The sequence below is a fragment of the Diuraphis noxia genome, unplaced genomic scaffold, assembly GCF_037042655.1.
Source record: "Diuraphis noxia isolate RWA-SAM2 unplaced genomic scaffold, SU_Dnox_SAM2 contig0004, whole genome shotgun sequence".
In the NCBI taxonomy this organism is placed as follows: Eukaryota; Metazoa; Arthropoda; class Insecta; order Hemiptera; family Aphididae; genus Diuraphis; species Diuraphis noxia.
This window is the reverse complement of record NW_028301714.1, coordinates 50,569,679-50,587,288: the sequence shown is the minus strand read 5'-3', so window position 1 is coordinate 50,587,288 and position 17,610 is coordinate 50,569,679. Positions and strand designations below refer to the sequence as shown.

The 17,610-nt window shown below is 29.3% G+C and overlaps 1 protein-coding gene across 1 annotated transcript; it reads left to right on the top strand.

Annotated features, from left to right (window-relative positions):
- Nucleotides 1-819: 819 nt before the first annotated feature.
- LOC149056160 (uncharacterized) lies at nucleotides 820-7,106 on the top strand (the record flags this gene model as incomplete). The annotated part of the gene is made up of 3 exons (XM_089226419.1): nucleotides 820-980; nucleotides 3,934-4,271; nucleotides 5,833-7,106. Coding segments are annotated over 3 exons (1,128 nt in total), but the record flags the coding sequence as incomplete, so codon positions are not given.
- Nucleotides 7,107-17,610: the final 10,504 nt, after the last annotated feature.

The window sequence follows — 17,610 nt, the reverse complement described above, 5'->3', positions numbered from 1 at the left end:
GCCAAATGTCTGAATTCTAACCAATGCTATGAACCAGTGGCGTGTATAGAATTAATTTTTGGTGTGGACTAATATAGATCTAGTGATCTAGCAGTATTCTAGCGATTCAGGAAAAAGAGACTACTATATATTTAACAGTTCATTAGTTCTGTCAACTCGTCCAGTCGTTGATACAGAAAATACTATCAACGTAAAAATAGATATAGAGGTAATATAGGGGCGAATATCAGCCCCCCCCCCCCCCCCGTTGATGTGACATGAACATTATATTCACGCCTGTGTTCTGTATGTCTGCCGAAAAGTCGAACTGACACTGCTGTGCTCAGTTGCATTTAGGCCATTTAGCAAACCTGTGTTTTTTAAGTAATGCGACAGACTGACGGCGGGTAATATTTAAGCAATTCCACAGAAAACATTGGAAACCACTGGCTGGCGGTACTGTTGTGTTGCTGGCACCGATGTTCCTTTCTAAAAACATTTTTCAAAGCGTCGGTGGCATTGGCTTTGGTGGGCGGGGGCGTAAAGGCGGTCAACGTTCGTGCACACGCAATGTGCACGCTGGCCCCCCGGTTGTTCCTTCACCAACGTCACAGCTTTCGAGTGACCCACACCCACGGGTGTGTGCCCAACAGCCCTCCGACCACCCATCTATCCCTTAAGCCGCGCGGGTGATGGGAGGGAATATAGTTTGCAAGGCGTTTCCCGTGAACCTGGCCGCGCGCGGCATTATATTAATACGGGCCCCAAACATCGGCAACACGCTTTGCCTCCGACATAGCGACGTTTTGACATTATTATTATTATTATTATTACTGTTAATATTATCATCATCATTTGGCGGTGCTCGACCGCCTGCAGGCGCCCTCCACTGTCACCAAGGACACGGTGCATACCACACCGACATCGTCCACTTATTATTGTTCGTTCATCGCAAATTCTCCGTCGTTGTGGTGGCCGTTTCAGCGTGGTAACAACAATTTGTAATTTTTTTTTCACGATGTTGTTAATATAAATTAAAATTAAGAATAGTGAATTCTCACATAATTTTGATCTTAATATTACAATTTTAAAATTGTCACATGTAGCGTTTTAATATTGGTACCTTACTACTATCTAATATATATTTGATATAAACTCCCCGAAAAACTAGATTTTCTTAGAGGCTAGTTAAGGCCATTTACTGTTATGGAATACTTGGCCTTTTACCTCTCCTATAGTCCGCCCCTGATAATTACTCGTCTTATAAAATTATAGTTCATATAGTGAATTATTAGAAAAAAAAATGTTATTATTTATTCAATAATTTATCTAATTTTTAAAATACGCCTGTGTATTAAAATAAAATCACGAGATAATTCAAAAATATTTTATCTCAATTAATTGCCATTCGCTGCACCTAAACCGAAATCTTACAATTTTTCCAATTATAATATTGTATCTATACGTTAGAAAGTTTTGAAAAAAATAGACGTATTTGACCAATGCTTATTTTTTAATCGAAAAACAACGAACAGTACTCCAAATACTTTCCCAAAAATAACTTTTTCTTGATACAATAATATATTAGTCGTTGACTCCTATGAGCAAGCGACTATCCATGATGAAATAACAAGATTTGATTTTGAAATAATAAGCGAATGTTTTTATCACCTATAGATACGTCAAAACGTGTATTGAAAGTACAAAGTTTACTGAATTTCTAAACAAAAAAAATGAACATTTTTTATGAACTTTCATTTTAACAGAATAATTTTGTAACATGAGTAGTTATGATAATGGTAAATACTAAATCCATATTAAATAGTAAATAATTTAACATGGTATGTTTTTAAGGATAAATAAATAATGTTCAAACGTTGTGTAGAATGTGGATATTCAATAGATATATCGAACAGCCAACAGGTAAGAATGCCCAACCGTGCAACCACGAGGTATTTTTGAATGTTATGTACAGCCGTACAGGCGTTGTTGGCTCGCAGCTATAACAAGATTACTAACGACTAATCATAGTCAACAGATTGCTAGGGAATAGTATCGTCTTCAATATTGTTTTCATTTATAAATTAAAAAAATATGTCATAACTTTGTATTTATATGATTCATCACTATTATTGTACGATAATATGATATAATCCGATTAGTCTAAAATACCTAATGAATGTACACATAGAGAAACAAATTATAAACTATAAATATTATCCACGATTACACAGCTGGTTCGCAGTTGCAATTTTTTCAGAAATTCTATTCAAATGTTTACATTATGGTAATATGATACTATGTTATATTATAATATAATATGTAGGTATATAAGTATATCATATTATCATATTATCAAGATGTTATTTATTTATTATGTTGATACATTTTAGGTAAAAAACAGTTGACAATACAATCACTTTGTAATTTTATACTTGGTATTTAATTTCAATAAAGTATCTAATATATAAAGTACCTACGTATAAATTTACAAGTGTACAGCACAATAATATTAAATGTTGTGTTTATTGGACGTGGACCTATTGTTTCTCTTATATCGCTCAAATTAATTGCACTGCAATAATTATACGAGCCAATGATAAAAATAGATAATCTAATATTTATATTTTATACAGATAAAGGTACTTATTTTTTATCAAATTAAACTAAAAAATCTATGGTTAGCCTGAGCTTATTCAGTAGATTGTGACTAAGGCCAAACACCATGCCACAATAGGGAGGTAATTTAATTTTTTGAATACAATATTTAACAAAATTGCCAACATTCACAAGCAACATCTACTAAACATAAATTCAATTTCTTAATTTACAGATTCAATACCTCTTCTCAGAAAATTCTGCAGAAAAACCAACTATAGCAAAATTTACCGCATGATTTTGATAGTTTTTTTTTTAAATTTTTTATCAAAAATTGTTTGGTTACATAACTTTGATTTATTATTTTCTCTTAATCTCTATAGATATTATACTGTACTAAAAATGTTTTATAGTTAATGAATTTAATGAATTATATTATTCATTATAATAATTTATCATGTTTTACAAATAATGTGATATTACTGTATAATATAATATTTATTATATTTGTATATCAATACCATATACTGTATACATTATCAAAATTTTCAAGAAGAAGAATTCGATACGTATCGACTGACAATAGTTACGTATCGACTAGTATCAAAATCTAAGCACGTTACAGGTTGGTACGTATCACTTGTATACCTATATTGAACGTGTAACTTCTTGAGCAATCAAAATTAAATCGATACCCTCCAATTTCTTCTTTGAAAATCTTGAATTATATTGATCATGTTCTTGGGGACATTTTGAACCACGCATCAAAATGTCACCTTACCAATTATATAGTCATATGAAAATACATTTTTTTTACATTTATTTTGATATGTATAATAAATATGTCACAAACGATATTTTATTGATGAATTAAGATAACTATTTGAAAACTAAACACTATAATACCCATATTGCCGTTTTTACAATAAGCTGCTATTTATTGAACAATTGGATAATTCAACATTTTATTTTAAACAAGGTGGTCAGTTTAGTTGTAGCTATAATAGTTGTTATTTAATATTTTTTACACATTATATTATAAATTACTTAGCAACGCGTAAACACGAAATACCAAATTTAATATTACGTGATATATACCTGCAAGTAGTACATTCTAAAACATATCATCAATTTTATGAAAATCCTCGAAAATAATCATACATTTTCGTCCAGCTTTTCGTGCTAATCTTTATTATAATATTAACTTTTATAAGTGAATTTTATGTCTATATGATATAATATATATATATTATATATATCATATAGACACAAATAATAAACGTTATATTATTTATTTATACATAATAATATATATTGTATCGTATATTTTTGACTTATGACAATAACTTTCATCAGTGGATGTAACTACGGTGTAGCCGATGTCACTCGTATGTTAGTAATGATTATTGCTGTACACGCGTATTTTGTGCCACCAACCTATTGCTGGGTGCCGAAAGCCGTTGACGTTTACAACGGCGAAGAAGATAAAAATACGTTCAATTGGACGGACGAAGAAGACAACGAAGATGACGAGACAGACGACCTACCACCAATACAAGCTGACGACGTTGTTTCGGAAGAAAAAATGACTGCGTTTTTCGAGAAATTAAATTCACTACGCCAACGACGCCGCGAAGACCGTTCGAAATTGGCAGATAATTCCTTGCATCAGCCGTTCAGCCTCGATCATGGTGGTTAGCGAATATTTGAAATTTCGAATTAACTCTGAATTATTATAATATTTTAATTTTAATATCTACCATTTGTACACGATAATGTGATATTATATTTATATTGCTCCAGTAGATATTATATATTATATAACATAATATTATGAGCTAGCTATAATGGCAATACCTATATATTACGTAAAACTCGTAAAAGTGTATACAATATGTTAATACGTATAGGTGTATGATATATTATTATATTGATTCATTATGTTACTACCTATTATTCCTCAGAATATTATCATAACATTATTTTATTAAATTAAATTACATTTACTAAAATGATAAAAGTTATACTTTTTATTAAAAAGTTTTTAATAATAATAATAATTATTATTATTGAATTATAGAAAAATAGTCTTTAATTACAAGTGTTTTTTACTTTTAAATTATATGTATTCATGATGGTATACAACTATGGCACAATTGATATTTGATACCATCGTAATTCAGCATATTATAGCAATACATATGTTTACACAATTGCGAAATATATTAGTATGTATTGTGCATGTAGTAGTGTATCATTATTTCTGAGATTCTGCTTATCAATAGTGAATATGCAAGGGTAAGCATTTAGTCTCTGTAATCTTTAGTAAATATGTATAAATGGATATTGGTCTGTCTGTAATCAATAGACTTAAAGACTACTGGACATTTTCAACTAAATAAATTTCTTGAGAATGGGATGGTGTATAGCTTATTTTGTCAACCCTTATAGACAGCTAAATTCTAAAAAGTAGCTCAGGCATGCATTTTTTTTCACAAAAAATAATATATTTTTTTTTTTTACACGATTGCCATTAGTTATATTACTATTATAGTTAGTAAATATAAGATATATAAATAATATAATGTAATTTTATACATTTTTAGATTGTGAGTGAAGCGAAAAAATGTATTGATTTTAAATAATGATGTGATGTGTTTTATTTATTTTCCTGGCTACTATCACCTCGATGAGTAAAACTGATACTTTTTACTACTTCAGTATATTTTCTGGCAAGCAAATAAATCTAATTAGAAGCTATTAGGTGGTTAATAGTAAGACATTTCCAATAGTCGCGAAAAAAAATAAAAATTAAGAAAAAAATTATAATTTTTACGTAAAACTGTAAACCGTAAAATTGTATTTTTTGATGTAACTCAATAAATAATAACCGAAGAAAGGTTCACCAAATGACTATTTTACGTATACATGATAAAGTTTTCAAAATATTTTGAATTTTTAAAGTTATTTATATAAATGATGAATTTTCGATTTTATTTAGTTTTTTTTTTTTTCAATTTTCTTCGATTAATAATTTTTCAAACTTTCAATCAACTTAAAAATGTATTTCAAGGTTCCTCATAAGTTGTTATATATAATAGCAGTTAAAATTATTAAAAGTATTAAGTCAATATATAATATTAATAATAATTATACCTAATAATAATTCATAATTTACACTATTATAATAACTTATTACTTCCTATGTCGAATGAAATCAGTAGCCGCATGATTAATTATTAATAATAAATATAGGCCATATGCGTGCAGTTCCGGTTGGAATCGAATCCCTAGATGAGATTACGGCGGCGATAGACTACACGGCGATGGAAGTTGGAAATCATGGCGTTTTCGAGATACGGGATAGATCGGCAGCCTCAGTGATGACGAGTGGCGAAGAGGCAGAGACAGTAGGGACGAATAACAATTATTATTATGAAACGCAGACAACAAAAACGAACGCGGACAGTTACTTGCTAGATGCAGGTAGACCCCAAGTCCTGCAATCAGCTGCAGCAGTCGGATATTTGCACATGGGTTTGCGAAGCGCGCAATGCCTGTGGCGCCAGTATCGTAAAGCCGTCACCGAACAGGAAACGTTAGCTGTTCGCGAGCAATTCAATCGTTTTGTCCGGTTCTGGACGTTAGTGGTCGCCGTCTCGGTGGTTGTCCTGTGGTCCACATTCGGATACTTCCACGAGTTGTTTTGTTTTTGCGTCGTCGCGCCACCAGCTGAATATGCCAAAGATGTGAACAGGTACTTGATGATGGTGCCGCCGCACGTAGTGGTGACAAACAAAGGCAAAATGTTCCGGTATCAACCGACAGCTGAAGAACGTTTCCTATGGGAAAGCGCAAAAAGAATTGCAAATTTCAAAATTTAAATATTAATATTAACTTAATAGCAATATTGTTATAGTTGCTAATCGTTATATAATATATGATTTATGTAATCATAAATCGCTATACAATTAATTATACTTATTCAAAACATATGCTTGTATAATAGACACTTATAATTATTTATAAGTAGCAAGGCCATGGTTCTGAGAGGAGTGGGCCAAGAGGACTGAATTCTAAAAAAAAATTTAAAAGTAAAAAAACTAACTGGGAATATTGTTTATTGACTATTTTACAAAGAATATTTATTTATCAAGCTCTGAGACTTGATTCCGTCTCAGTTAGGCGTGATAATTTTGGTATCACTTTTATTAAACGTCTGATCGAAGGTCGAGTTGATGCCCCAAGGGTTCTTGGAGAACTTAGTTTCCGTATTCCTAGTAATACTAGGGTTCAGTCTAATTTTTATGTACCCGCCAATAAATCTAATTTCTCCAGGAATGCCCACTTTTAGGATTAATGCATAACACAAACAATTATAATATTGATTATTAAACCATATTTAGTACGGAGGCTCATATAATACGAAATAATAATAATTTAAAAAAAAATGTCTTTTAAGATTTTTAGACTATTATAATTTTATGTAATTATGTAATGCATTTTATAAGTTGCTATATAATGTGTTTTTATTTGTTATCTGCGTTTTTCTTGTATAATTGTGTAGAAGCCGTTTGGCGTTGATTATGATAAATAAATAAATAAATATATATATATATAATATGTTTGTAAATGCAGCGTACCTACCTAATTACGAGAATAAAAAGTTTTAATATTTTGAACATAAAAGTGATGAGTGTTAGAGTGTTCAGTATCTATATTTAAAATTCGTTGTTTAAAATATATACGAATATAAATATATTATCTACGGTTGTACATTAGCATATTATATAAATATATAATTAGTCAAGCTGGCAATTTATCATGTTTCCGAATAATAATTATCTCAAAATGTGATGTTTCCATAGGAGACTGTAAATATGTATTATATTTTAAACACTATACTCTTACTTAAGAATTAGTAATTTGTGGACTTGTAGTGAACTTTTTTTTTGCTTAAAAATTATAATTAATTTTAGAATCGACCATCACTATTATTTTTATTTATATTTAGATGTGAATTAATTTTTGTTAAAAGAAGTTGAAACATTTTATCAGCTTTTATTCTAAATACGCAGGTAGATCGCGTGGAAAATGTATCCCAAAATTGAAGATATTTAGATATATATAGGTAATTCTGTTTTTTTTTTTAGTCTACCGGTACTATCTATTTGATGTAATAGGTATTCATATTATAAAAAAACTTTTTTAAGCAATTGGTGACTACCAACAATAGGTAAATTATAAATTAATAAGATTCTTTGTATGGCATATCGTCTATATATAAGAACTATAAGGGTTAGCCTAACCCGGTTAGGACTTAGAAGTGTCAGGGACTTAGGGAGATGCCCCTTACAAGCATTTCATTGGGATAAATTATGGAAAATGATAAAAAGTCCAACAATATTATTCCCCCCCCCCCCCCATCATCATAGAAGAAATTTTCTGGCTACGCGTAACTAAAGTCCATAACAATTAAAGCGGTTACAATTATTTATTAACCTACGTAAAATACAAATGCATTTTTATTAAATTCTTTATATGATAATTTAATTTAATTTGTAAATTATAAAACTTATAATATTTCTTCAACGTACATAATCATTTTGATCAAACAAAAGTAAAATTTTTTTATTAGATATTCAACAATAATTTGTGTTAAAATCATTAAAACTAATGATGATACATATTGATCCCTTATTAGTTATTATTTATTACTAATTAAATTTTGGTTTAGTTTATTAAATATTTTGATTGAATGCTCTCTACTGTGACCCTATGGTGCTCATATAATATACATTTTGTAGCATAATGCATAAATGTATTTCATCGGACTTCTCTAAAATGAAAATTTCGGAAAATTCTCTCTTATTGCAGGGTCTCTACATCGACTACATCATAAAACGAAATTATGAAACAAATTCCATACTTATTAGTGTCGGTGGTTCTGCCTAGGCGACGAAGAACGAAAGACATAAAGACTATGTTTAGTCAATTTTTAAATAACGATAAAAACAAACAACGTCAGTATAATACTGAACATAAAAATCCCTATATGAACCTAACAAATTAAATCAGAATAATTTTAATAATCAACAATGGCACACGCAAATGCCGCAAACATATAATAACTTACCAGTCTTACCATATAACAATACACCCACATTGGAACACAGTTCCAGCGCATTACAATCAATCATACTTCCCAAAAATCCAATAAATAATAACACGCGAAAAACAAATGAATCCACATCTAAAAATATCCCTACTAATCAAAGAAAAAAAATTCTCAATTTGCTCTAAAACAAATCATTCAGAAGAAAAATGTTTTTTCAAAAACAAATCAAGTTCAAATACTTATCAAATTTGTAATAAATCCGGACACACGGCTAATAATTTTAATTTGAACGTTAATAAATCAAAAAACTAAATATAAGGTTAAACACAGCTGATAATTGTTCACCTTCTATTATAGCAACACCTATATACATAAAATTAATAAAATTAATAAAATTAACTCCACACCCGATGCTCTTTTCATTAAAGCCGAAATACTTTATCAATAACAATTGACAAGAGCGCAAATATATTATGCTGTATTAAGTGGCTTACACACTAGGCTTCCGAAACGCGAACGCGTACGCTCGCCGTTTTCACACTGTCGCGTTTTTATTATTAATCAGCCACTATATATTACGCAGTATGCACCTTTCCATTTTTTATATAAATTCATTTTTTTTTTAAGAAATCTGATTTTAATAAAAAAATCGGAACGATTCTAGTTTAGCAACCTATCGATTTTTAAATTTTTTTTTTTCTAAAATGTGTGTTTTACGGTGCTTTACAAGAATATAAAAAAAAAGTCGGCTCAAACTTCGTTTTGAAGTTATTGACGATTAAATTTTTTTCGTCACGCGCATTAAAAAAAAAAAATACAATTGAATACGAAGATTTATAAGCTACAATCCACAACCTAAAAATTCAAGCTACAAAATTAAATATTTTAAAAATTGCAATGCCCACTCTTGATTCTGAACCATATAAATTCAACTGGTCTATAGGTAGTTAAACAATTATTATATTCAGAATTCCAAAATACTAATATTGAAATACATATTTATTATAAAGATGAAAAAAAACATATAAATCAAAAGAATACGCCGACATAATTAATAATATTAACACACATTGCGATAATAATGATAATGAAATCGAAACAAGAATAATTGATACAAAGTATAAATAATAAATCAAGCCTATGACATATTTTCTAAATACAAACCGGGAGAAAACGTTCTCAGCAATGGGAATTGTGGGCTCTATACCGTTTGTAAAGCATTAAATGATAATACAATTAATAAAATAACTTCAATTTTAGAGCTATTGGAATTATTAGGATTAAAAAATTACCAAACTATTGGTGGTCTGATGAAGAGTTAGCCCAATAGCACATTATTACAATTATAGGCGAATCTACAGGGTGTGCCTGGTGTGTCAGGGCGACTCATATAAAGCTGTGTAGGGCCCATCATACTCATTTCAGTTACAATGTTATTGAATCTAAACATTAAACAATTTGTATTTTAATTTTAATACATTTGTCATTTTTATGGGTACAAATATTGTCAATAAATATTATAGTGATAAGCATAGTTGATAAAAGATCAGCAATATTTTCAAGAAAAGAGAAAACATGCCTGTTTATTTATAGCACGGCTATAGTTGTAATTTATGGTAATCAGTCAAACATGTCAAAATATCCGAGGACAAAATATCCAAATTTTAAGTAAATTAGTATATTACACTTTACTTTCTAAGAAAATTAACTCCTAAATATATAAATTACGTTAGTAGTATAATAATATCACAAAATATACTGCACAAACATTATTCAAATAATATATAAAATAAAATGTAAAACAATTTGTTTTTATGAATACAGGAATAATTTGCTAAAAAAATGACCTACGCTATTTTCTAAAAATTTAAAAATTATATATATATTTAATTATATTTATATAATGATTATGATTCCCGGACGAAAAGTCCGGGGACAAAAAGTCCGGCATGGAAATAGTTGGACAAAAAGTCCGGATTCATTTTTTGATTGCCGGACAAAAAGTCCGAAAATACAAAATTGTCTATTCAATTTTCATTTATAATTATAATGTACCTTATATTATATAATATTATTATGTAGGTATATATATATAGTATACACATGTTATATTATATATATATAGTCAGTTCATATATAATTATTATTTATTTAAAAAATGTAATAAATTGTAATACTTTTATTACATTATTATATCATTGTACCTACTTTTTTATATTTTCTCATTTCTTATTATTTCTTATACCTAAAAAAATATTACGGAAATCCACTATAGTTTGGTAGGTAGGTCTATATGGATCTAATGTTTATCGCAGCCGTACGTCTACAGTTTATCTACCATAGTCCATAATATCATACCTACAATCTACATGCTACAATAGCGTTATTACCACGATTATTATATAAATCATGTGGCTTGGTGAAGTGCGGTCGTACGCTCAATCTGCGTTTCCGCATTATAATTAATATATATATAATTATTTAATTATTTTAATTTGACTTTTTTTTCCGTGGTTTATTTTTCCCATGGCTTTTTATTCTGTGGATTATTTTTCCCGTGGCTTTTTTCCCTGGATTTTTTTTATATTGGCTTTTTTTTCTGACTACCATTTTAAACGTGTGATAACTGAGAGGTATTTTGAACTACAGAGGGCCTTTTTGAGGTAATGGCACACTCTGCTATAAATTCTTAGATTCACATATGATACAATAACCATGACACGTACATATATAACGATAACAATAACAACAATACGGGTATAGTATATGGGTATGGCAATAAAACGCCTATATTGTATTATACAATGCTAACAAAAATACCCATTGGATCCCAGGAACGGCAACACCAAGGACATCAAATAAAATACCAATAATAACAACATAATTCATATAAAGGAAACACCAACAATCAACTTACAAACACATAACTTGAATATAAATACCACTAAAAACGATCATAAAGATACGGTTAATAATATACAAATAATCCCAAACGATAACCATATAAAAATAATAATAACGAACGTAAAATAACCCCTAACCCCTACAATAATAGGTTCACTACAGCCTATAGACGCGGTATCTCAAAGTAACAAAAATACTCATCCCAACACATCCCAACACATCCTTTTACACAAAAGATACCAACACGTGTCGAATCATTACAAAGTACCGTTAACAAATAAATCACACAAACCGATTACCTAACTAGTGAGTAGTGACAGAATTTATTACGGTCACAGATCAGATAAATAATTCCACAAAACTATCTATAACAGATTTCGAAGGGTATCCACTTTTCGATTTCTCCTAAATTAAGCATAATAGAACATAATAAAGTCGTTCAGTTATTAACTGAATATAAACACATTTTCACAACAGACACTTCAAACATAAAAACCGTCAATGTAAGACCATGTGAAATAAAAATCAAATCAAATCATCAAATTATAAAGAACCAAAATTTAATGCACCTCATAGAGACCAAACTAGAGGGTCAAATAAATAAATTACTAAAAGCAAATATAGTAAAACCAATTATTTCAAAGTTTGCCACCGCGGAATTTTTAGTTAAAAAAAAGCGGGAAAGTGGGTATCGCTCTGCTGTACATTAGGTGGTGGGGTGGACCTCTGACTAGGGTAGGTTAGATTTGAATGCAATGATATAGGCATCATTGTATACGAAAAACGATTCTGAACGGAGATAATTTGTCAGTCTAGGATATATTATATTTAAATATTGTCATATATTCTATTTTGAAACAAATATTTTTCAATTAGGACGCGTTTTGCATAAGGCATGGTTAATCAATTTTTCCAAAAACATTGCATGTAGTTATCATAATTCATAATACCTTATATTATCATAGATATGCATATACATAGTTTGAGGATAAATCGTTTTATTGTTACGCGATTTCATGCAAAATTTAAAACTCGAACGCTCAAAACATTTTTCCTATAATGACGCTACAAATTTTCTCTATAGCGTTTTGAAGCAAAACTTATGGAAAACTTAGTGTTGAATTTTATAACCCTAGATAAAAATACAAACAATATTATGAATTTTGAACTACAAAATAATTCGCAAATATTCATGGTTTTGAAGAATTTTTGTCAATATTTGAAATTCAAATGCTAATAAAAATTTAATTTGCATTTCCGGTGGACATTTTTTTTTGTGATAAAGATTGAAAAACTTGTAAGGAATCTTATACAAAATTTTTAAATCTTAGTTTAAAAAAGAAAATTTTTTATGAATTTCTAGCTTAAAATAATTTGTGAATTTTTGTGATTTTTCCGTATTTTGTCAAAATTCAAACTTTGAATGCTTATAAAAAAAAATTGTGACTATGAATTTCTTTTATTTTTCAACAGCTACTGTAACAATATGTTAAAAGCCTTGTATTAAATTTTCAAGATTTTCTACCCAAAAAATAAATATTTATCGATTTTAATTTAAAAAAAACTAATAATGATTGAAAATTGCATATACCTATGAAAAATTCAACTTAAGTTAAAATTTTTTCAAAATTTCATGGTGGATAGAATATACTTATAACGGGGTTTTCAATAGAGGCGCTCGAACTTTGATCGGATATATCGGGAATGTCATTAAAGCCTTATCTTATCTGCATAATTGTTGTGAATTGTTCAGTACCGTATGGCAAATCACCATGAACGGTTATAGCGTAGAACAACGTGTGCGTATAATTAAATTTACATAACGTCGTGTATTCGCTGATTGGGTTCTGGGGCAGTTAGCAGTTGATCCAAACTTCGTTAAAAAAATAATATTTAGCGACGAGGCCCATTTTTGGATGAATGGATACGTTAACAAACAAAATTGTCGGATTTGGGATGATACCAATCCACACAAGACACACCAAAACAAAATGCATCCCGAAAAGGTCACTGTTTGGTGCGGATTTTGGTCTGGCGGAATCATTGGTCCGTACTTCTATCAACTAGATTCACTTTCTGATTTAACAAGGTACTGAAGTTAAAAGTTGAAGCATTTTTACTGCCCCATAACGTAATGACAAACACAAAAAAAAATATTCATGGTTTTGACGAATTTTTGTCAATATTTGAACTTCAAATGCTAATAAAAAAAAATTGTGCCTATGTATTCTTATAATTTTTAATTCACTATAAGAATAAATTATAAAGAACTTTGTATTAAATTTTCAAGTATTTTGATAGGGCCAAAAAAATTTTATCGACACTTTAAAAAAAAATTTTCAGAAAAATTGAAAATTTCAGTTGTCTATAAATATTTCAAAATATTTTGAAAATTAAATCATGTAAAGAAAATGTCAATCTAAATAACTGGTAAAATTTTCAAGTATCTACAACTTATACTTTTTGAATAATAACAGATGTTTAAAATCGTTTGAGGATAAATCGTTATCGTTACGCTATTTCGTAAAAATTTAAAATCCAAACGCACTTAAAATTTTTCTTATAATGACGCTTCGAGTTTTCTCTATAGCTATTTGAAGGAAAACTTAGTGTTGTATTTTTAATCCTTAGTTATAAACATAAAGCATTTTATGATTTTTCGACTTCAAAATTACTTGCAAATTATCGCGTTTTCGACAGATTTCGTAAAAATATGAATTATAAACGCTTATAAAAAAAAAAAAATTGTGATAAAAGATTTTTAATTCTTTTTAGCTACAATAAGAACACTTCATAAGGAACCTTGTATTAAATTTTCAAGTTTTTTTGGTCGTCCAAAATTTTTTTACCGACACTTAAAAAAAAATTGAAAATTTCAGTGGTCTATATATAACTCAAAAAAAGTCAAAAATTTTTGAAAATTTAACTGTATATAGATAACACTAACATAAACATTTGGTGAAAATTTCAAGTATGACTTCAAGTATTTCAAGTATTTTGACTAGTTATGCTGTACACAGACACACAAAAAAAAACACACATCATTGTAAAATCAATACATTCATCACTTCGTTCAGAATCTAAAAGCAAGTAAGTCGTGGATGTCACTCTGCTGTACATTAGGTGGTACCGGTGGTGGGGTGGATCTCTGACTAGGGTAGGTTAAGCGTTAAGCCGTGTACACACTTGTAACATTTTCTGTTACGCTGTAACGCCGTAACACCGTTCCACCAGTTGTCGGTAAATTGAGTCGCATCAAAGGATGTTACGCGCTAATGTTACAAGTGTGTACGCGGCTTTAGATTTGAAATATTTAAATATTCTGACTTTTTTTGAGGTATTTATATACAACTGAAATTTTAAATTTTTCTGAAAATTTTTGGCCCTATCAAAATACTTGAAAATGTAATAATAAGTTTCTCATAAGTTATTCTTATAGTGATTAAAAATTATAAGAATACATATTATGCACAATTTTTTTTTATTAGCATTTGAAGTTCAAATATTGACAAAAATTCGTCAAAACCATGAATATTTGCAAATTATTTTGTAGTTCAAAATTCATAATATTGTTTGTATTTATATCCAAGTTTAAAAAATTCAACACTAAGTTTTACATAAGTTTTGCTTCAAATAGCTATAGAGAAAATTTGAAGCGTCATTATAGGAAAAATTTTTTGAGCATTTGAGTCTTAAATTTTTATGAAATCCGGTATGTGTGTATCTATGATAATATAAGGTATTATGAATTGTGATAACTATACATGCAATGTTTTTGGAAAAATTGATTAACCATGTGCCTTATTCAAAATGCGTCCTAATTGAAAAATAATATATTTGTTTCAAAATAGATTATACGACAATATTTAAGTATAATATATCCTAGACTGACAAATCATCTCCGTTCAGAATCGTTTTTCGTATACAATGATATCTATCATTGCATTCAAATCTAACCTACCCTAGTCAGAGATCCACCTCACCCACTAATGTATAGCAGAGCGACATCCACTTACCCGCTTTTTTATGTATGTTGTCAAAATTCAAACTTTGAATGCCTATAAAAAAAATTTGACTATGTATTTCTTTTATTTTTCAACTGCTATTGTAAAAATATGTTAGGAGCCTTGTATTCAATTTTCAAGCTTTTCTACCCAACAAATAAATTTTTATCGATATTAATTTAAAAAAAACTAATAATTATCGAAAATTGCAAATACTGATGAGTCTATGAATAATTCAACTTAAGTCGAAAATTTTTGAAAATGTCATGGTGGATAGAATATACTTATAGAAACATTTGGTGGAAATTTCATGTATATATTGTCATTTGTTTTAAAGTTACATCAAAAACCAAAATCGATTTTGTTGAAAACTGATTGTGCGTAAAATTTCCCGTTTTCCCCTTAATTTTTAGTTTGTTTATTCCGATTATTTAGAAAAATATTAAGAATTTATTAAGGCTCGAGTCCCTTGTGTTTGCCTAACATAGTAGCATTAATAACAACATATAACCAATAATATTAATAATCTTGTTATTCGTAACTAACCCTTTAATATTTTTACCTAGCCCTCACCTTTTACTTTTATATCTTTTATTTTTGCGTTATTACATATCTTAAATCTATCAACGGTTTTTATCGCTTTAAAAGTAATTTTTCGAATAGTTTTTATAAGCTCGAAAGAAGCGATATTGGTTTGGTTTGTAAGAATAGATGTAAGAAGTAACTTGGTACTCTACTTAATAAGAATGCTTGTTCCGATGGTTTTCCAAGTTTAGGCAGCATATAATAACTTAAGCCTCGATACTACTATGGCCCAAATCATTTGAGGTGTCCAGAAGAGACGAGGTTATTATTGTCCGCTTACGAATAGGCCACACGCGCATGACACACGGATATCTCATGGCCAAAGAAGACCCTCCACCATGCCTGACGTGTGGAACAATCATCACAGTCAAGCATATACTAACAGAATGTCATCAATTCAGTGAAAGGCGCATTCACCCACTCCCGAGACGACCAATAAACTCCTCAATTTCGTCAACTCAACAGGACTGCGTCAACTGATTTAAATATTCTAACTTAGATTAAAATGTAAATCTTTAATTATAAGTAATAAGTAGAAAGCAATTATGTAAGTAATTAATGTAAATTTAATATGTAATGCCGGCTAATAACCATGTAGTTGATGCCATAAACAATTAATAAAAAAAAAAAATAACCTAAGCTCTTTTCCATTGTTTTTACACTTCTTTCGGTATTTTTGGGTTTATTTGTTCATAATCAGGTGACTTTTTTGGATTGATATTCGCATCAATTTCTTTTGCAATTTCAATCGGAGTGAAGAATTTAATCTTTTTATGTATTTCATTTATTGGTTGATACTTCAGTTTTATATTGTGTTTAGAAGCTACATACTTATTGTTCAGCTGAAATATGCATTCTAGTTTTAGATACATATAACCTGCGTGCAATTTTACTTTATCTTGGTTATAGCACGCCCATGATCGCATAATCGCAAATATTTTTACGCGGTACCTAGTTCTATTTTTATTATTAGATGGCATAGTTATTTTGTGCAATATAATATCTCTTGCTGTTATAGATCTACTACCTACGAAGAATATTGATAGCATTATATTCATCCATTTGCTATTTTTGGTTTTTGGGTTATATATACAATATTAGTTATTATAATTACTCCACGTCTTTGGTCGTATTATTCTAAATTTTATTATTCCTTGATCTGATAGTAATAATTTATACCTCGTAACACAATTGAAAATGGTTTTTCATTATTTAATTGATATCGATGTTATTCAATATTATTTTCTTCTAGTGCCTACCTTTTTGTATCATGGTTCTGAATTGATTCGTGTGTTGTTAAAATTGTTATCGACCAAACTTAGAATTATTTTTGTCCATATCCTGCTGGCTGCTGGTTCTTCACACGTCTTTAACTGTTTTAAAAAGTTTCGATCTTAGATAGTAATTGGTTGAAATTTATAA